This window comes from Theobroma cacao, chromosome 1 (genome assembly GCF_053813885.1).
Source record: "Theobroma cacao isolate CCN51 chromosome 1, ASM5381388v1, whole genome shotgun sequence".
Taxonomy (NCBI): domain Eukaryota; kingdom Viridiplantae; phylum Streptophyta; class Magnoliopsida; order Malvales; family Malvaceae; genus Theobroma; species Theobroma cacao.
Window position 1 is genome coordinate 3253493 of NC_142639.1, and position 20612 is coordinate 3274104.

General features: G+C 35.3%; 4 protein-coding genes across 7 annotated transcripts; 3 read left to right on the forward strand and 1 right to left on the reverse strand.

Moving 5' to 3' along the window:
- Nucleotides 1–1110: 1110 nt before the first annotated feature.
- On the reverse strand, nt 1111–4183 carry LOC18611228 (putative disease resistance protein RGA3). Of its 4 annotated transcripts, none has more exons than XM_018114463.2 (3): nt 3813–4183; nt 3311–3386; nt 1111–2898 (listed from the first exon to the last, which is right to left on the reverse strand). In XM_018114463.2, exon 3 carries the CDS (start codon nt 2892–2894, stop codon nt 1320–1322), a length of 1575 nt encoding a protein of 524 aa, XP_017969952.2. In that variant the 5' UTR covers nt 2895–2898; nt 3311–3386; nt 3813–4183; the 3' UTR covers nt 1111–1319. The 4 variants fall into 4 exon arrangements, with proteins under 4 accessions (XP_017969952.2, XP_088660255.1, XP_007047431.3 ...); XM_088804129.1 differs by having other exon boundaries at nt 1111–2904; XM_007047369.3 differs by having other exon boundaries at nt 1111–2920.
- Nucleotides 4184–6286: 2103 nt separating this feature from the next.
- On the forward strand, nt 6287–8242 carry LOC18611229 (uncharacterized). Its single transcript, XM_007047370.3, has 5 exons — nt 6287–6605; nt 7083–7207; nt 7325–7394; nt 7526–7817; nt 7905–8242. The coding sequence occupies exons 2-5, from the start codon at nt 7130–7132 to the stop codon at nt 7981–7983; spliced, it is 519 nt and encodes a 172-aa protein (XP_007047432.3). The 5' UTR covers nt 6287–6605; nt 7083–7129; the 3' UTR covers nt 7984–8242.
- Nucleotides 8243–12798: 4556 nt separating this feature from the next.
- LOC18611230 (metal transporter Nramp3.2) lies at nt 12799–16580 on the forward strand. The gene is made up of 4 exons (XM_007047371.3): nt 12799–13443; nt 13882–14018; nt 14162–14814; nt 15920–16580. Exons 1-4 carry the CDS (start codon nt 12920–12922, stop codon nt 16136–16138), a joined length of 1533 nt encoding a protein of 510 aa, XP_007047433.1. The 5' UTR covers nt 12799–12919; the 3' UTR covers nt 16139–16580.
- Nucleotides 16581–17314: 734 nt separating this feature from the next.
- Nucleotides 17315–20599, forward strand: LOC18611231 (FRIGIDA-like protein 3). The gene is made up of 4 exons (XM_007047372.3): nt 17315–17482; nt 18311–19383; nt 19603–19778; nt 19864–20599. The coding sequence occupies exons 2-4, from the start codon at nt 18345–18347 to the stop codon at nt 20329–20331; spliced, it is 1683 nt and encodes a 560-aa protein (XP_007047434.2). The 5' UTR covers nt 17315–17482; nt 18311–18344; the 3' UTR covers nt 20332–20599.
- Nucleotides 20600–20612: the final 13 nt, after the last annotated feature.

Genomic DNA, 20612 nt, shown 5'->3' on the forward strand with positions numbered 1-20612 from the left:
CTCACTCCAAGGCGTACCACCATCCATCGGATGATGAAGAATGGGTGGGCTTCAACCGATTGATTGTCTATACTGGTCCAATGCTAACCATTAAGGGACCAGGGCCTTCCTTATGGGCCAAACTAATCCCAGAGCCGGCCCCTTTTAAACAACAAAAGCATATTTGGCAGTACATATAAAATGTATATTGAGTAAAGGCTTACTGGATATTATCCACCTTGCACTCTGGGAGGGAGCAAAATGGGCCCAAACAACAGTAATTCTATAGGAAATTTTCCAACTAAGCACAATTTCTAGTGGGACATGGAATCATGAGCACTTTTGAGCTATCGTTCTTCTTTGGAGTAAAATAACACCACCAACTTTCGTATCCAAATATTGTACAATTAGTTGCATACGCGTTTTGTTTTAAAAATAAAAAACAAAAGAAAGGAAGACAGATAAGTCAATTGGTTTTGGATGAATTCTAGTTTTAATGATTTAGGGGGTGCCACCAAGAAGCCTGTTCTCAGTCCATTAGATGGACCAATTTGCCATAATTTTAAGCTCTTTTTTATAGATAATTTAGCTTTAAATCTGCTTCAAATCATAGTGATTAACTGAAATTACGGAGAAAAAGTTTCAGCAAAGACTTCTTTTCTTTGAAATCTGTTTCTATTTTATTGTTCCTACTGTTCTTATTAAATTTTTAATCCTTAGTGGAAGATCAGTGCCCAAATCTGACTCCACTACTTTTACTTTATACTAGTTGGACAGCAATGCATTCGCCACCATTAATAGAGAGTGTACTCAAAGGGAAGAAATATTTGACTAAGTCTCTGTCAGATGCCCCGTTAAGGACCCCGGTTGGCTTTCTACGAAGTGTTACGGCGAAGGATGGGACTTGCGAGGACGCAAGTGTAAGACAAGGGACCAAACATTCATGGAGCTTCACTTGTTTCTTTGAATAAATGAAATTCTATCTAATGCAAAATTGACCTGTGATGAGTGTTTGCTCCAAAATCAGTGACAATACAGAGCTCTATTATTCCTCTTCATCCCTAAATAGTTGCTCTTGTTGAGAATCACCTTCAACTTTGATTAATTCTAATTTTGGCAGAGCAACATTAACAATAAAGAGACTTCTCAGTTTATTTCTAGTTTTGAATCTGACAAAATGATAATGCTCATCTAACTCAAATTCAACATTCGTAAACAATTGATGCTCGAAAAAATTACATTTTGAATAAATAAATCTTAAAAAATATGAGTCCGAAAAAACATAATCCTTATTTGTTTTGTTTCCAACAAAATTAAAACAATTCTTTTTCAATTTTTTTTCAATGACACATGTCGAACTCCTTTAAAAGTCTTTCTTTTTCATCTTTCATAAGATCACAGATAACATCATGCATATTACAACAAATGATATTTCCATACATATCTTTCTCCTCCTTTTGAAAAAATGATCTTAATGACAAATCATTAAAATATTCATCACCAATGTCTTGTATATTCTCATTTTTCTCTAATTGAATGTAACTTTGTGCTCGCCATGATTGGATCAAGTTATCTGTAGATATCTTGAAGTCTTCTGGAAAAGGCGAACAAAACGTTAAAAAACATTGTTTTGGATGGCTTGGTAAGTGATCATAACTCAATCTTAACACCAGGGAAGTATTACCATCTTTTTCGAGTGACTTCCAGATTCTATTTTCTTGGACAGACGACCGATAATTTTTATTAGGCTTTAGTCTCATCAAACCTCCCAAATATTTGAGAGCACGAGGAACTCCTTTGCATCTTCGTGCAACATCTTCTCCAATTACTCTAAGGTCTGTATCGATTTGGCCTTGTCCTTTAAATGCCACCTGCTTAAACAAAGTCCAAGATTGATCCTCATTGAGACCTTCTAAATGGTAAAGATATTGTACCCCCATAGCAGATGCAACTATCTTACTACGAGCTGTCACAAGAATTTTACTTCCAGGAGCACCAAAACAGACTAGATACTTTGAAAAATCTTCCCACTCTAAATTGTTTTCATTCCACACATCATCCAACACCAATAAATATCTCTTCCCTCTTAATTTTTCTTCTAGTTCTGTTAGGACTTGATCTAGATTCAGGTTATCCATTTTGACCAAGTTGTCCAAAGACTTCAAGATTTCCTTAAAAATCATACATCTATTAAAGTCTTCAGAAACACATACCCATATCTGTTGATCGAAACAGCTTTTTACTTTTGCATCGCCATACACCAACTGGGCCAGCGAGGTCTTTCCCAAACCTCCAAACCCAACAATGGCAACAATGGGGATGATGTCACCGTGCTGATCATTTTGCTTCTTCAACAATGATTCTATAATAAGCTCTTTATCTTTCTCTCTCCCTATTATTAATTCCGATCTCACCTTTGAGGCAGTCTCCCGGCCAGTATCCTTAGCTTTCTTATCCAGTTCTCCAACTCTCTCCCTCAAGTAAAACTTAGACATATCTGCTGCAACTGTGTCCAGCCACCCTCTAATATCCTTAATTCTATGACCCATGTTAAGACCAATGAATAGAGGGTTCGAGGGTGAAAAGAAATTGCGTACATGTTCCCAAACATGAACCTCGGATACTTTTCCCCGAGCATGTACCTTCTGGTCTTGGATTTCATAGTCGACTTCATCCGGTAAGTCGTCTGCATCATAGACAACATCTACCAGCCGGCTTATGCAGTTCTTAAAGGCACGGTTACTCTCCTGCATCTGCTCAGCATCAAGAAGGACGCAGTCTATTGTGGCTAGAGTCTCCCAAAGCTTCTGCAGCTCCTCGTCCCACCAGGAAGCCAAGCCAAGCTCTTCCCCAACAAGCCACGCCAACTTGGACAAGATGTTACTGATTATCCCGTATGGAATTGCTTCCGCCATGGATCTACCACTTGGTTGAAATGAATCTAAATCAGATAACAGGGAAATGCAAGCAAGGTAACACGATAATGAAAGACAGTGAAATTTATTTAACAATAACTACTGTATTTAACAAGTAATATTATAATATCTAAAACTTCAAAAGCTTAAATTATGAAAACATATTATATAGTTTGATTAAAGGTAAGGTCATTAATTATGTTGTAAAATTCAGCTATTAGGGGAGATAAATAATTAAATCCATCAATTCAAGGAAGAACCGATTATTAGGTGACTGCCATGGCCACATCATCTAGGTTGGAGTAGCAATCAAGCTTTTAAAATATTTCAATAAATTACTTAAAATTTTCATAAAAAAAATCTGCCTAGTTCTAATTTCCGTGAATAAAAAGTTTTGCAGAGACAAAAGCAATTACCAAATGTCTGCAAAGTACTTTATGAAAATGTGGATCGAGAATGGATTGTTGATCGACCAACTTGGAAATTGACATGCTGCATATGTAGAAATTCTTGTCACGAATCATGTGTATATTAATTAAAAATGTATTTTCATATTAAAGTAAAAGCATAGCATTAGCATTTCATAAAATACTTTCTCAAAATATCCATAATTATCAGTAAAAAAAGGAAAAAATTTTGAAATTTTTAAAACATTAAAAAATATAGAATGAAATTTCAGCATAGGTTTATTGATATATTTTTACATATTTTAAAGTCATAATATTAAAACTATTTCATACTAAAATGCTACACTTAGTATATTACTAAATATTCATAGGATTAAGAAGTAAAGTAGAAATTAATTAATTTTATTTGCCAACTTAAAAAAATAAGAAGTCAAATTCATAAATGAGAAGAGAAATTGAGTATATAAAAAAATTAAATATGGAGACTATAGTATGTTTAATTGAAGCTTACCTCAAATGAAATGGAATTACTTTACCAACTCTGGAGATCGGAAACCAAAATTAAGGAGACAAAAAGTAACTAACAAGGATCAAACAAAAGTAATTTAAGAGACCAACTGTTTCTTTTTTTTCAGAGTTAAACAAGAGAGATGCTTTTGTTCTTGGAGTTAAAAGAAAAGTGGGAAAATGAAGGAAAATAAAATGGAAGAGTAGTTCTTGTTGAGTAAAAAGAAGAGCAATGCAGAAATCAAACAAACTCTTGGGATAATGCAGATGATAGAAGAAGATGCTTCAATGGGAACTATATAAGGATGAAGCAATAAGAGTGGGTGGGTATAGAAAATTAATACACTGGGATGATTTTGTCTCGTATGTTCTGTTAAGGACCCTGCTTGTGTTTCCAGGAACTGTTATAAAAAGAGAATGGGACTTTCGAGGTTGTCAGTGTATAGAACGCTTTTGAAAATGAATCGCCCTTTCTCCAACTCTTTCTCTTCTTCCCCGACAACACGTGATAGTGGGTCCACACTTTGAAAATTGTCAGCACCCAAACAGTGCTTTTCTTCCTTTTCCTACCCGGGGGACACTGAATCGTGAGCACTAGGGATGAACATACAGCGCCTTCTTTATTCTAAGTCTAGTCCATCGTTACTCCAATTTTTGGACCATTTTCTCGTTTTTCTAACCTGTTCTTTAATATCATAGGGTTATCAGACTAAAAATTGAAATTGGATCTATATAATTAACCTGATTTTGAGACAATGAACCCATTTATCATTTTGGGGGCTAAAGGACCACATGACATAAGGTTACCACAATACAAGCATGATGGGAGTGACACAAATTTATTTATTTCCGGCGTAAGTCATTAAAAAAATGAGGTATCATTACATATTAGATGACAAAACCAAGGTTGTTTCTCATATCTTTGGCGTTGGTAATAACTAGATGGCAGTGTCATTGTATGGGGGAAAATTAGGGCAGTATTGTGCAATCTAGGGGGCGCCCACAATGTTGAGGATCCGTTTGCTTTTAGCCTATTGGCAAGTTTGTCTAAAAGTGAGCGCTTTTCCAACTGTACCTCTGCCAAAAATATTGCTGCATTATTACATGCTTAGAGCCTTGGTTGGCTCCCTTATAGTGTTGCTCCATTCTTTGTCTAAAGTGAAAAACTTGGAAGGCAAGTCAGGATTTAAATGCAACCCTCCAAGTTTTGGTGGGAAGCTGGAGAGTTGGGACGTAAGCCCTGGGATTTTTCATTTTTAACTTCTAACACTGGTAATTCGCAAGCTTTGCTTTCTTACTCCAAGTCGTACCACCATCCATCAGATGATGAAGAATGGGTGGGCTTCAACCGATTGATTGTCTAAACTGGCCCAATGCTAACCATTAAGGGACCAGGGCCTTCCTTATGGGCCAAACTAATCCCAGAGCCGGCACCTTTTAAACAATAAAAACAGATTTTGCAAGTACATATAAAATGTATATTGAGTAAAGTCTTACTGGATAATATCCACCTTGGACTCTGGGAGGGAGCAAAATGGGCCCAGAGAAGGAATGTTCCGCAAGCAAGCAGGTTGGTTAGGGTGACTTCATTTGAACTAAAATTGCAAATAGAAGGCCGGAAGACCTTGTCTTAATCAAGTCACAATTATGAAAGTTGACCTTTGTGTATTCTATCTTGATCTCTTGTTATTGAATTAGGTATTCGTCTCACATATCAAAAAAAAAAAAACAATTATTCGTCTTACTTCATACCTAATCTTATCATCATCTGTCATCTTAACATTTATGTAAGATTAGACCCAAGAAACAGTTGAAAACTTTCACATTCCATTGCTTCTATAATTGTTAAGGCAGAAAGATATTTATAGGTCCTTGATTGCATTAAAAATAGTAGTAGCAATTATATAGTTTGACTCAATCGAGAATATTTTTGTACAAAGTACTAGTATTTGTTTGGAGTATGTATCAAGTTTTTCCCCAAAATATAACATCAACCTTAAAAAAATATTGATATGTTTGGATAAGCCTTGAACATTTTGAATATTACTAGTAAGTTAAAATAAAAAAAGCTCTTAAATTCTATTCAACCAAATCATTGATGAAGCTCAATACAGACGGTCAACCCATCTGCCAAGAGACCCCAGCCAAATTCATTTTTTCAAGGGGAAAAAATTATTTTTAAAAAAATGCCTATGACCCCGATATCCCCAGCTTATACTATTCAATTATTTCCAATTGATCTGGAACACTTGAATTTAAATTCTGTAATATCTAACCTTTTTGTCTTTTTGTTGGCTTATGGCCGTCTGACCTCACACATTAAATTGGTTGCAAGTCATAACCTACCATTCAAAATCACAAAGACTTGGCATCACAGTTACCTACTAAGCTCTCAGAGGTGTTAGTTGTGCCCCAAGTAGGATTTGAACAACTACCATTCTTCCTTCATTTGAATTTTGCTGTCTATCATTATGCTACGGGCATTGTCTCCATTAATCTTCCATGATGGCAATGCAAACGCCAGCTTTCCAGTTTTCTACCCGTTCGAAGAGATAGGGTGAACCTGAGGCTTCAGTTCAGCTCCTGTTTTAACAGCAAATGCAGCTGGTGATTTGTACTATTTCTTCCAGTTTCCTCACCGTTTTGCATTAAAATTTTGTTCCCTCAAATCGAGTCGTCTTGCTTTGCTGCATCATTTGTCATCATCTGGTAAAACTGTAAGAGTATTTTGGGATGCACCAGTTCTGGATCAATCTCGAAGAAGCTGGAGCTGAGCTCTGTTTCAAGGTGTTTTGAGGTAATGTAGGAGCATTTTCTCCTTAAATTTCAATTCTTCATTGTAATCCAGGTTGTAGCTAGGACATTATATATATCTATATACGAGCCAATGTTTTTGCACATTGAAAACATCTATGCACTCGCACCATTTTGAGTACTTGGTTTTTTTCTTCCATCAGATTCATTGCGCAATGAAGCGTGCACATTTTTCCTGTTCAAGAGACATTTCGAATTCTATGAAAATGACATGAGTAACTTTAGATATTTCCTGTGGTTTTGTTTAAAGGTTCAAAGAATCATAATGAATGTGAACCTCTACTTTGAAATATAGATCTTCAATACTTTAAAGCACTGTTTTTTACCTTTCTATGATGACCCATAAGTCTTTTCCCTTTCAAAAACTGGGAACTACACCTCGACGTCCTAGTCCTAAGCTTACATTAAACACTTTTATCTGTCATTATTAAGCTTCTAAGTTCTAATTGTCATTCTGCAGATATTAGTAAGAAAAAGGGCAGCCAGATAGCAGCCTAATCCATAAACATGTGCTCGATATTAAATGGAATGAATCCACTGAAACTCCACCTTGACAACTCTCAGTCCATGACTTTATCGAGTGAGGTGAGGCCATGGTCTCCAGTTTCCTGCCACTGAGTTATCTTCAACTAACAAAACAATGAAAATTTACATTCCTCTTTTTATCGTAATCGCCAATGTTACTTTGATTTGATGATACAGAATGATCTGGTTGAATGGTGTTACGCCCTTAATTTTTTTGCACGTCTGGCGGCTTATGTTGCAGTTTTAGGTGAGTTACAAGAAACAAAGAAAGAAAATCTCTTCTTTTCTCATATAAGTTTTATGATTAGTACCTGGAATTGTATATAACCCAATTTTTTCTCCACTTGCACAAATTCATTGGATGCTTACTTCCTGCAGCGGTGATGGTGTTAGTAATTTTGCTGATTTTGAAGTTTGTGACGGACTTCAGTGATGAGAGTGCTGGACAGGATGCGAGAACAGCAACTGAATCGGAGACTAACCCATTATGCTCGGAAAAGGCGATGCCATTAACATATGGAACCTGTGAAGAAGATGTAGAGACAGGAAGTTGCAGTAGCGGTGAGGATTTATATGATGGAAGGATTTGTGTAATTTGCTATGATGAGCAAAGGAATTGTTTCTTTGTTCCTTGTGGCCACTGTGCTACCTGCTATGACTGTGCTCAAAGGTACCTGTCAAAACAATTAACATTTTTTTTCCTTTTTGATTAGTAAATGGCTTTATAAATCTAAGTATGGGATATATTGTTTTGCAGGATATATGATGGGGACAATAAGGTATGCCCAGTGTGCAGAAGAGTCATTGGCAAAGTCAGAAAACTTTTTGCTCCATAGCACCATCAATTCTTCTCTTTTTCTCAATTTTTCCCTGTCAGAGAATTTATTTTCTGCGAGAAGGAGTCTTGCTTTTTCAATGTTAAAAGTGTTCAGATTCAGGGTGAAATGGGATTGCAAAGTAAAGATCCTTGCTTGGAGCAAGTTTAAACAAACTACAGTTTTTGTTTGATGAGTCATCCCTCACCCCATTGCTCTTCTTCACAGTCGAAGGTCCATTCAACCTCTTTTTATATAAAGAAAAAGATTGTGAGCCCAACTGCAGAAACCTCATTAAATATCCCACTACTCATTCCACCCGGATAGGTCCAGCTAACGGAGATCTTGAGGCCCAAAAATACTACAAATGGAGTGACTAGTTATAGACTATGGATTTTTTATTTAATTCAGAAGAAAATTTAAAATTTTGCTCTTTAAACAAAAAAATCATATATTAAATATTGAGTCAAATATTCAAATATTTTATCATATAGATTGATTAAATCCATATGGGTTAGATAGTTTAAAATTGAGTCTGCAAGTAACTCAATTAAAACATGAGGATCCAATACCTATTTCTCATCAGATTTGAGAACCATCGCCTTTTATAGCTTTGCTTTCGACGAAAGCAGGATAAAGTTAATGCCACGAGAATATTTGTAGTGCGAGTTATTACAGAATATACTGCTCTGAATTTTAGCAAACAATGGAACTTACCATTAAAACACTCATTAGTAGCAATAAATAACACGGAATGGGCCATTAATTATTGCCAATGGAAATGGTATCGCACAAAAGATACCGCAAGGTCCATGCTTGCATTGATTGAAAACGATTTTAGCCTTTTTTGTATAATATACAAAAAAAATTTAAATTATTTTTTTAAAAAAATTATATTTTGATTACATTAAATTATATTTTTATATTTTTATTTTAAGTCAAATAAGTTCTTATATTTTTATTTTAAATCAAATAATTTCTTATTAATAATGATTGACTTGGTTCAAATATCATTTATTATTTTATATCATGTAAGGCTGATATAATATGTTAAAACATCATAATTTATAATAATATGACATATTAGCATATTATAATTAATAATGATATAACATATTAATTTGATATGATAATATAATCATATAATATTATTTATCTTTCATATTAAATGTCATGTTAGTACTATATGAATATAAAATGATAAATGATATTTTTATTAATAATAATTAATCAATTATTAATTATAATAATTTATTTAATTTAAAATAAAAAATAAAAATTTAATTAACTGTAATAAAAAAATTTAATATTTTTGAATAATTTAAACATTTATTTAAACATTTTTTTTCTTTGTACTAAATCCTAAAACAAGTGACATATCCGAACTCGTGCCTTCTACTAAAGATACGTGTTATCATTGAAACTAAAAAGCCAGTGAAAACAAAGACAGTGCGCCTCGATGGGGAACGATAGGGACAAGCACCAAGGATGGTCCCACTTATTGCCATCGTTAGCCCGTAAGCCCACCCTCTTCTCTTTCCTATTACTACATACTTTTGTGACGCTACGCATTATTGTTTTTCTCCTACACTGACCCAATGGCAACAATTTAACAAAGGTACAAAACGATGCCCGTAACTTTCTCAGTGGAGGTACTTCCTTTTGCTCCGTAAAAAATATTTTGGTATGATTTTTTTTTAGAAGATTATATGTACATTTAAAATTTATATTTACTCAATATATATGATATGATTATTATATTAAAAAAGAAATCAATAAATCAATAAGCAAATTAAATAAACCAAAATAAATTTGTATGAATCCACTCTCGATGCAATTGAACCTAACCAAATTTTTTTCCCAAATTTGACTGTATTTTATTTTCAAATGATCATTTATTAAAATTTGAAAAAATATCTATTAAAATTTTTGAATGAAATATGTTTATTAAAGTTTAATTTAATAAAATTTGAATAAATATGATTAAAAGAAAGTCCATACAAAACATGTGATTAAAGAAGTAATATTTGACACAAAAAACTTAGAGACCGAATGATGAGTCCATGTTAGGTACTTCCTTGGGGATAACAATCACATGTCTGTAAGTATATTATTTCTTTAAAATTTATATTGTTAGTAAACTTGATGTTTTTTTTTTTAATTTTTCGTAATGTCTGTGTAATTAAATGTTAGAAGGTGAAATCAATAATGAAAATATATTGTTATAAGTAAAAAAAGAAAAAAGACCTAATGTAACTCACTTTTGTTTGCTGAAAATTAGAAACTGAGGACCAGGCATATTCTTTTTTTTTTTAAATGTAAAAGAAAGGCGTTATGATTTGAATCTCAAACCTTTATCCGTTATCTTTACTATTTAAAGTTAATACAATTACAATGCAATACCAAACAAACAAAATTTCGTCATATCTTTGTTTATTTTTTCTTCCTCTTAGACTGTCTTTGGTGGAGAGACGTGGGTGACATGTCATGGCTGCCAAAGAGGCAAACACCAACTACCAAGCCGGACAAAGCAACGTTTATCATGCTTGTGATAGATTGAATTATAATAAAGAATTTGGGCATGTGATTTCAGTAAATTTCCAATATGACATATTAATCTATTGCAGCACAGTAGGCAATTACTCGCTGCAGTGCAAATTTGCTGAAGCACGCTACAAGGTCCCATTTTTGTTGGAATCTTTCAGGACTTCTCATAATGTCGACATTTTCATGGAAAATCCAAAAACCTCCCAAAGACTCTTGATCAATCTGAGCTGAAGCCAATCAGTCAATGTTTTTGATCTTTCAGCAACGTTGGATCACGAATTTTTAAAATGAGGCCCTGGGAATCTATGCTCCTTGGGGTTCTAAATGCTGAACTCCGCAACACTTTTTCCAAAGGCGTGATATCCAATCTTTCTTTTAATTATTGATTAAATTCCACATTTGATGGCTTGAGACTCGAGGCAGCGGTCTTTACCTTTCAATTCATCTCAAACGACAAGGCATGTGGATCCTTGAAAAATTCACGAAATTAATGAAGAAGAGACAAATATCCTCTCTCATATAATTTCTTTTTATCATCTATCATTATTTACATATACGAAGACATTTATGAAACGAGTTTTATCCATGAGATTTATTTGGAGCTTTTTCTATAAAATTATAATAAAAATAATTACAATAGAATAATTTATACATGTGTATTTGTAAGTAAATATACGTGTCGAAATTTACAATTTTGGTGTAAATGATAGAAAAAAGGCCAAAGCAAAGAAGGAGCGTGTCATTCACGTCGAAGCATTGCGGTTTCCTTTTTTTCATGCCTTAATAAGAAAAGCTGAACCAGAGAGTGTTCAAATTTGGAATTAAAATAAGTTGCTCAGTGGCAACACAAAAACTCGTGCTACCACAAGCCATCCACGGCCGAAACGTACGCTGGCCCGTTATCGCCACACACTTGGCAATATACTGACTCGTCCTTCGTCGCGCTTTCCCCTTGCTACCCGTCGGCTTTTCAAAGCCGCCATTCCCATATAATTAATGCCACGTCGTTTTGCAACATCAATTTTTTTTTTCTCGCATTAGATAAGATTGGAAACCCGGATAATCTCAGTGGGGTCCATAGCCATAGGGATGTAATTGGCAGTAAAAACGACATTGGGTTGATCACTTCTCAATTTATTTTTATAAAAAATATTAATAGAAATTAGTAGTATTTTATATAAAGAATGATGCAGATTTTAAACTTCACTATGAGTAAAATTGTTATTATATGTCTATTTAGTTATTATATTAAATTTTTAATCAAATTTATTGTATATTAAATATAGATTGATAAAATATATAATAACCTTCAAAATTTAAAATCTAAAAACATCAAATGCAATATATATAAATTAATAATAATATTATTAGATTTGACTTTATTTGCTGACATAGGATGAAATGAAATTGACAATAATTGTGTTTTGTCCTGAATGTTCAATTTTACTGTTTTTAGTAATAGTTGAAAGTTTTGAGAAAAGAATTAGACTCATCAAATGAACAGTACTTCTTGACTTCTCGTTGGAACAAAAGTCAAAATAAACAATTTTGTTATCTTCTCCAAGTTTTTAAATTTTATATATTTTTTAAATTTTATAATTTTATTGCTATCAACATTGGATTGTTACTATAATTGTTTTTTTAAATATTATTTTCTTATCTTTTTAAATGTGAAATTCTAACTCTATCATTATTCTCACCAATATCAGTACTTATTTGCATGTAAGATTCATGTTTGATATAATTATAAACCTAATAATTAAATGTTTTTATGAGATTGGTAAACATAAAATAGATATAATTTGAGATAAAAATTAGTATTAGAAATGAATTTAATATTTTTTTTATTTTATACTTGAATATTTAATTTATTAATTAATTTAAAAATTTTTATTTAAAAAATATGAATTCAAATTTCTTTTCTCTCAAACATATATATTTTTTATTTTATTTTTTCATATTGTAATTTGTTTACTCAAAAAAATTAGAGCACAAGCACAACTTGCTCATATTAAAGGCAAAGAAAAAGTAGGACATTTTTGGGTCTTTAACCTACAAAGGTGTCCTATTTTTTTACTCATCGATTGTAACAGAAAACTAAAATTACAAAAATGACATTAATTCTTTATCTTTTGTCGCTGAAAGAATAAATGCACAAAGCACATAGTTGCTTAATTTGAAAAAAATGATCCACACATGCCATCACATCAACCACGTGGCAAATTCTAAAAAATCCCAAAAATTAATTAATACTATAAAAAAGGGTGGAAATGGCCAGCCACGAAAGAAAAAGCCAGAGCACTAGCGTGGGAAGGACTGGTAGTTTTCTTTTCTTCAAGCCAGGCTTTCTTCCTTCCTTGCTAAAACCAAAAGCAAAAGCAATCCTCCGTCGACTCTACCACAATCGAATATGCCACCGGAAGAGAACCAGGTTCCGTTACTTTCCGACCAGGACTCGGACCAGGATGTAGCGTACGAGTCCGGTGAAAAAATCCACATCATCGGAATCAACGAGCCGGACGAGGAAGGCTCATTGGGTGTCCCACCTTTTTCCTGGAAAAAGCTGTGGCTCTTCACTGGACCGGGTTTTTTAATGTCAATAGCGTTCCTGGATCCCGGGAACTTGGAAGGGGATCTTCAAGCTGGAGCTATAGCCGGTTACTCTTTGCTGTGGCTTCTGATGTGGGCTACGGCTATGGGGTTGTTGGTTCAGCTGTTGTCTGCGAGGCTTGGCGTGGCGACGGGGAGACACTTGGCTGAGCTGTGTAGAGAAGAGTATCCGACTTGGGCTAGGATGGTTTTGTGGGTGATGGCAGAGTTGGCTTTGATTGGAGCTGATATACAAGAAGTTATTGGAAGTGCTATTGCTATTAAGATTTTGAGTAATGGTGTTTTGCCTTTGTGGGCCGGTGTTGTTATTACAGCTTGTGATTGGTTAGTATTTTTTTGTTTGATTTTAGTATTATTTTGGGATTTTCTGATCATGAAAGTTATATGATCTCTATATTTTCCAGGTTTTTGGTTTATTGAAAATGGTGGTAGGTTGCGTCAAGCAACCAATGAATCATTAGTCAAGCTGTAGGCTATAGCATGATTATTTGACTCGGATACATATAAGTTATTTTGGTTTTTAAATTTTTTAAAAAAACTTCGTTTGGTAGCCTGGATCTAATTTCTAGTTTTTATGGATAATGGAAACAACTCAATTAATCTGAGCAAAATTGTGAAACGAGGCTTTTTTATTGTTATGGTTTTGTCAATTGCTAGTTAACTTGATTTATTTTCTTACATTTTCGAAGTTGCTCGCCAGAGTATCATGAAAACTTATTGCATTATGTTCACCAGATTCTTCATTTCTTTACCTTGTTACAGTTTTATCTTCTTGTTTCTTGAAAACTATGGAGTGAGGAAGCTGGAAGCATTTTTTGCAGTCCTCATTGCAACTATGGCAGTGTCATTTGCTTGGATGTTTGGTGAAACAAAACCCAGTGGCTCCGAACTTCTTCTTGGTGATAACTCCCCCTCCATTGTAGTGATTTTTTGGTTGCCTTTCTTTTCCTTACTTTTTTAGAAGAATTTCTCGTCTCTGTATTTTAATAATTTTCATACTGTCTTGCAGTTGACTGATGATCCGATGGTTTCATATTTGCAGGTATTTTGATTCCAAAACTCAGCTCCAGAACCATACAGCAGGCTGTGGGAGTTGTGGGCTGCATTATCATGCCTCACAATGTATTCTTGCACTCTGCTCTTGTGCAATCACGAGACATTGATCACAGCAAGAAAGGCCGGGTGCAGGAAGCTCTTAATTACTACTCAATAGAGTCCACTGCTGCTCTAATAATTTCATTTATAATCAATCTGTTTGTTACAACTGTCTTTGCCCAAGCATTTTATGGGACAGAAGTAGCCGATAGTATTGGCCTTGTGAATGCTGGGCAGTATCTTCAAGAAAAATATGGAGGTGGAGTATTCCCCATTTTGTACATCTGGGCTATTGGATTGTTAGCAGCTGGACAAAGTAGTACAATCACTGGCACTTACGCTGGGCAGTTCATTATGGGAGGTTTCTTGAACCTGAGGTTGAAAAAATGGCTAAGAGCATTAATCACTAGGAGTTTTGCAATTATTCCTACTATTCTAGTTGCTCTTATTTTTGATACTTCTGAAGCAGCACTAGATGTCTTAAATGAATGGCTCAATGTGCTTCAGTCAATTCAGATCCCTTTTGCCCTTATCCCACTTCTTTGTCTGGTATCCAAGGAGCAAATCATGGGTACCTTCAAAATTGGCCCTGTGCTCAAGGTATGCTGTTACTTTCCTTGTTTTGCGCCTTGCTTATATATTAAGTTATTAACTTGTCTTGCCATCCATAGTTCTAGAGCACTTCACTGGCCGGTGCCTAAAGTTCTCTTCCCCTATGACATTCTATTTTTGCCGTGAAATAGCTTGATTTTTGAATGCGATTGTACATGTTCTGCAATAACTAATATTAATGTGGACTTGCATTTTTTGTGGCATGAGTTATACTATTCTATGGGTAAACTTTGATCAGTGCCTTTTTGTTTTGCTGATCTACAGATCATGATCAGCTCTTATTTATGAACAGCTCATTGCTGTAATTGATAAAACGTGAAATCAGTGCATTGATAATGGTATGGCAGCACCATAGTGATTAAATCTTCCTACCCTCATTTTAGCGGGGGAGCCAGTACAACTCTTCGTCTAAAAGAAATTGCATCTTGAGAGTTCTAGATTCAGTACATTCCACTCATGTAAACTGTTATATTGGGCCCCTTGATTTTATAGATATATCTAAACTTGTTCCCCATAGTGTACTTAGTCACGAACCTGGTGGCTGTACTGTTTCATTATGCAAACTACTAATATAAGTTCCACAGATTTGGTGATCAAGATCTTCATGCCTGCATCATTTACCAACATTTTCCTTATTTTCAAGCTTCCCATGAGTTCATGTCTAAGATTTGGTAGAGTTTTGGTTCTTTGTCTTGTCTGCCTTCCTTGAGGAAGTAGGGAAACATAGGAAAGGAAATTCAGAAATGATTGTGATATCAACATTCAAGCTTCGTGGATTAGTGTCCATTTTAACTTCTGTGGTCTAGAGATTCTGAATTTTTTTATTATTGCATGTTTACTTGCCTTTTGTGCATCTAGATCCTATCAGATCACTAATCTGCCTCATTTGTTTTCAGAATGAAAATGATGCTTAACTTTTGGCTTCCATCTTGTAATTTTATACTATTTTGGTTTACAGTTTAGTGGAATCTGATTAATTCCACTTATTATCTCTTCCTATTAAAAGGAAAAAAAAAAATTGCTTAAGGCTGCTGTTTCTGTATATGCAAATACATCTTCCGTCTTTTAAAATTTTCTTCTCTCTCTTTTGCAGACAGTTGCATGGCTTGTCGCTGTGCTGGTGATAGTGATCAATGGATATCTTTTAGTAGACTTCTTCTCCTCTGAAGTCACTGGTGTAATGTTTGCAAGTGTAGTGTTTGCATTTACAGGCGCATATCTTGCGTTTATAGTTTACCTTGTTTCGCGGGGTTTTACTTTACCTGCTTGGCGCTGTTTGGTACAATCTAAACAGACACAGGGAATTGAATGATCAATCTTCAACACCAATGTCAAGGCAAGAGGATCAGAAGCATGAAATACCTACTGCCGATTCATTTAGGGACCATCAAACTGTTCTTTTACAGATGAATTCCTCTAGTTAATGCATATCGTTTTGGCATATGCATACTTATAGGGACTTTAACTTTATGTACAAAGTTCATTTTAGCAACATACCATGTCTGGAGTATCGTTTCAAACAACACGGTAGTAGGTTCCAGAATATCCTTAAAGAATACATGTTTCGATCCTGCCGCATACAGAGGATTGGAGAAAGTGAGACTATTCTTTTGAAACAGTTGAAGGAGCCAAACTATGTAATGTTCCATAATGTAACTCATATTTTGTTCAAGCTAGCTATATGAGAAACAGCTTGGACAAACGAGTATTTAAATTGATTTACTGTTGCATTTGCCATTTTGGGCAATCATTTAGTCTTGGAACTTTGCACGTCCTTTTCTTCCTTTACCTTTCATGCCTGCCGATTTTTACCAATAACTTGTGGCGAGGATAAAAGCAAAATTTTAGTTCTGAATGACTGCATGGGTTAGCCTTCACATCAAAATTATTGCTCTTCTGCTGAATGCATGACATGCCTCCATCAATTCATGGCATTCCCTATAGGCGTTGATCAGTAATTACTAACAAGGTTTACTATCTTAAGATTGGCTTAATCATGTCAAATAAAAGAAGACTAATTATGATTGAATTGAGCAAACTGAAAAGCAATTGTAATGCAAACTATAAAGCAAAAAGGTTAAGTAAACCCTGTTGCTGTTTGTACCATGACTTCCATCTAAATTTTCAGAACTAATCAGAAAAATACTATTCCTATAATTTTTTCTAAGTTTTTCACGATGAATAAAAAACAAAAAATTGTAGACTGAATTCTTAAACACACTGATTAACAAAATTTAAACAACCTTCTTACTGATGAAATCAATAGCACTTTTTAAGGATTTAGCAATGGATGAAGTAAATATTACTAATATAAACAATAAATAAAGGAAAAAATGAAAAATGAAAATTATGGGAACGGAGCTGGGAAACTTGGGCTGTTCAAGTTGAGCCCATTATTACGAAACCAACAGACCGGAAACCCAAAAACTGGAAAAAAGAAAGTTCAGTGAGCTAGAGACACGTTGCAATAAAAGAGAAGAAACAAGGAAAGGGAAAAAAAAAAAAAAAAACCAAAAGAAATCTGCTCTAACTCCCCTTCCCATGTATCCTTATTAGCAAGCGAAGAGCAAGGGGTTTGTATTCATTTCCCTTACTCCGCACCATACCCTCCTCAACTTCCTGGTTTTTGTGCTCTATCTTTTTACCGACCGCCGAGGTACGTTGTCTAATATATCGTTCTTTCTGTTTAATTTCATTTATTTATTTTGTTCGATTTTTGGTGTTTTGGTTTTCACAGTGTAGATAGTTGGGCTTAGAATATGCGTTTATCGAAGAATGCAAAAGAGAAAAAATTCGCAATATTTTGAAAAAAAAAAAAAAATCTCGAGGCTTTAAGTGGTATTGAGAAGGCAGGGAATTTAGTTTGGCATACGATGAAAAATGTAAGCATGTGTAGATAGGAGAATTTGCCGCCACAAATAATCAATAAATATATCATAGTTTCACGAGTTTATTGGTTCATTTCTGTATTTTGTTTTTTAACTTGTTTTTTGATGGTATTTCGAATATTTTCGGCTCCTAGTCTGCTATAATTTGAGATTTTGTTATTTGCTCTTAGGACATTAGGTTTCTTAAGAGACTGGAATAGCTATTTTCCAGCCCTGTTGCGAAGAAGTAAGAACATGAATTTGGGGAGTTTCTGCTGCTTGATTGCTAAAACGGCTAAAGGAATGCCTATGACATTCCTCCATTTTTAGGCAATTAAGCTGTTGGATATAAATATTCAGATGGATGTGCTGCTTTCTAGATAAGCTGGCAAACGATTAAATGGTTTTTTAGTGTTAGGGGTTTGTATCACTAGACTTATCTTGAAAGCCTTGTACAGTATGTTTTGTACGGTTTGCTTCTATTTTGAATCTATTTACCCCTAGCTTTGTTGTGTATTTGATTGTGGTCTTCCATGGAAACCTTCTTTGGTTTATGTTGCTAATTTGTTTTTGTTTATGTCTTTTTTTAATTAAGAATTTTCAATTGCATCTTGTAGCGTTGTCCTTGAACCACCAGTGAATTGCACAAATATGGCTAGTACTGGGCAACATGTAGAAAATGATACTGCTTCTTCTATGATAGAACAGCTTTGCAAGGCAGTTCTTGAACTGGAAGCTTGCAAGGATGCTTCTGAGAAGGTTCAGTGGACAGAGATTGAACTGCATTTTCGTGATTTGGAGATGACACTAAAGAGGAAAGCTGAAGAGCTAGAATCTAAGGAGAAGGAATATGAGGAGAAGGAAGCTGAAACTCATGTGTTGATTGCTGAGAGAGAGGCAGCTGTTGCTGCCAAGGAACAAGACTTTTTGGATCGAGTGCAGAAGCTGAAAGATGCTGCTAGTGCTGCCATTGCAGAGGCACGTGCAAATTTCCATCCAACATCTATGGAACCTCTTGATGCTGGGGACAACAAATACACCAAGGTAAGCAGCTCTGTTGGTGATAGAAACTCTCCTGATGAGGATTTTCCTCATAAAACAGGTGAAAATACTGAAAATGTGGCTGCTGATGGTAAGCCACGTCCAGAGCTGACGCAATTTTGCGAGCAAATGGATGCAAAAGGACTTCTGAATTTTGTAATGGAGAATCAGAAATATCTGTATGCCATTCGTCAGGAACTTCCTGTTGCACTGGAAAGTGCAAGTGAACCAGCCCGTTTGGTGCTGGATTCACTGGAGGGGTTTTACCCTCCTGACGAAACAACCCAAACAGTGGATAAGAGGGATGCTGCCCTTCAGGGCATGCGCAAATCCTGTGTTGTCTTAATAGAAGCCATGGCTACCTTTTTGGCCAGAATTGACCCTGGTGCTGATCACCTTCTGAACCCTGAAACCAAGCAGCAAGCCAAGGCAATTGCTGATGAGTGGAAACCTAAGTTATCTAGTGCAGGCACTGACGCTGCCAATGGCAATTCATTGGAAGCAGAGGCATTTTTGCAGCTCCTTGCTACTTTTAGGATTGCTTCGGAGTTTGATGAAGAAGAACTCTGCAAGCTTGTTGTTGTAGTTGCTCACCGCCGGCAGGCACCTGAGCTCTGCCATTCCGTTGGGTTAACACAGAAAATGCCAGGTTGGTGTTCTTTTAATTAACTGACCTGATGGTGGTTTGGAGACTGGACCATTGTTTCCATAAGATGTGTCTTGAGTTGAATTCCTGTTAGGGGTAATGGTATTTGAGACTATTTGAAAAATATATTACATATTGGAGTTACTGTGATGTATCTTTGTGATGCTGATGGCTATACTACTGTATGGTGTCAATTTGCTAAACCATGTCTTAGTGTTGCAGGTGTTGTTGAGTTATTGATTAACAGTGGGAGACAAATAGATGCTGTACGACTTATTCATGCCTTCCAGCTTTCTGAAAGTTTTCCTCCTGTGCCCCTCTTGAAGACATACTTGAAAGATTTGAGGAGAAATTCCCAAGGGAAGGGTGGAAACTCTGGTGCTGCTGCTGGTGCACAGGTATGCGTGCTTATACAGAATGACCATCCCATGCTGAGTTCTCTATACTGAACATATCAGTTTGTGATTTGCTCTTTGTATACAGGGTGATGTAAATGCACAAGAACTTGCAGCCTTGAGAGCTGTAATAAGATGTGTTCAAGAGTGTGGGCTAGAAGCTGACTACCCACTTGACCCACTCCAGAAAAGGTTTGCTCAACTGGAAAAATCAAAATCAGATAATAGGAAGAGAGTAGGAGATTCTGGTAAACATCTGCAGCCAAAGAAGGCAAGACCCAATGGTGGATTTCGAGGATTTCGTGGACCTCCTGGTAGGCAGGCTCCACCTGTTTACAACAATCGGTCTGCATATGCAGGAATGCCCGAAAGATATCCTCATGCTGGTCCTAACCCCTACAATTATCAAGTCCCAAACCAACCTACTTATCCTCCACAAGCCAATGATCAAAGATTATACTACTATTCTCTAGACGACAGAGGTCCAGCTCCCTCATTCAATGCAGCTACATCTAACTATGGAAGTTATGGTGGTAGTGGACAGCCATATATGTAGTTCTTGATAGAGAAGTTTACATAGTAGATGCAAAAGATTAGTTGATCAGATTCTTTGCCCCTCTTTGGTACTAATGTAGCCCCCTTTTTTTTGAGGCTTCTATTATCAAATGCCTTCAAAACCATGTAGTGTTATAGATTGAGCTTGCTATGTAATTTTCCATCGACCAACAACTTACTAGGCATGCTAATGTAGGACATTGTACTTTACTTTCCTCTTTCCCTGTTGATTCTCATTGGCATGCAAGAAATTGCGTTCATTCATTCAACTGCTCATTTCCC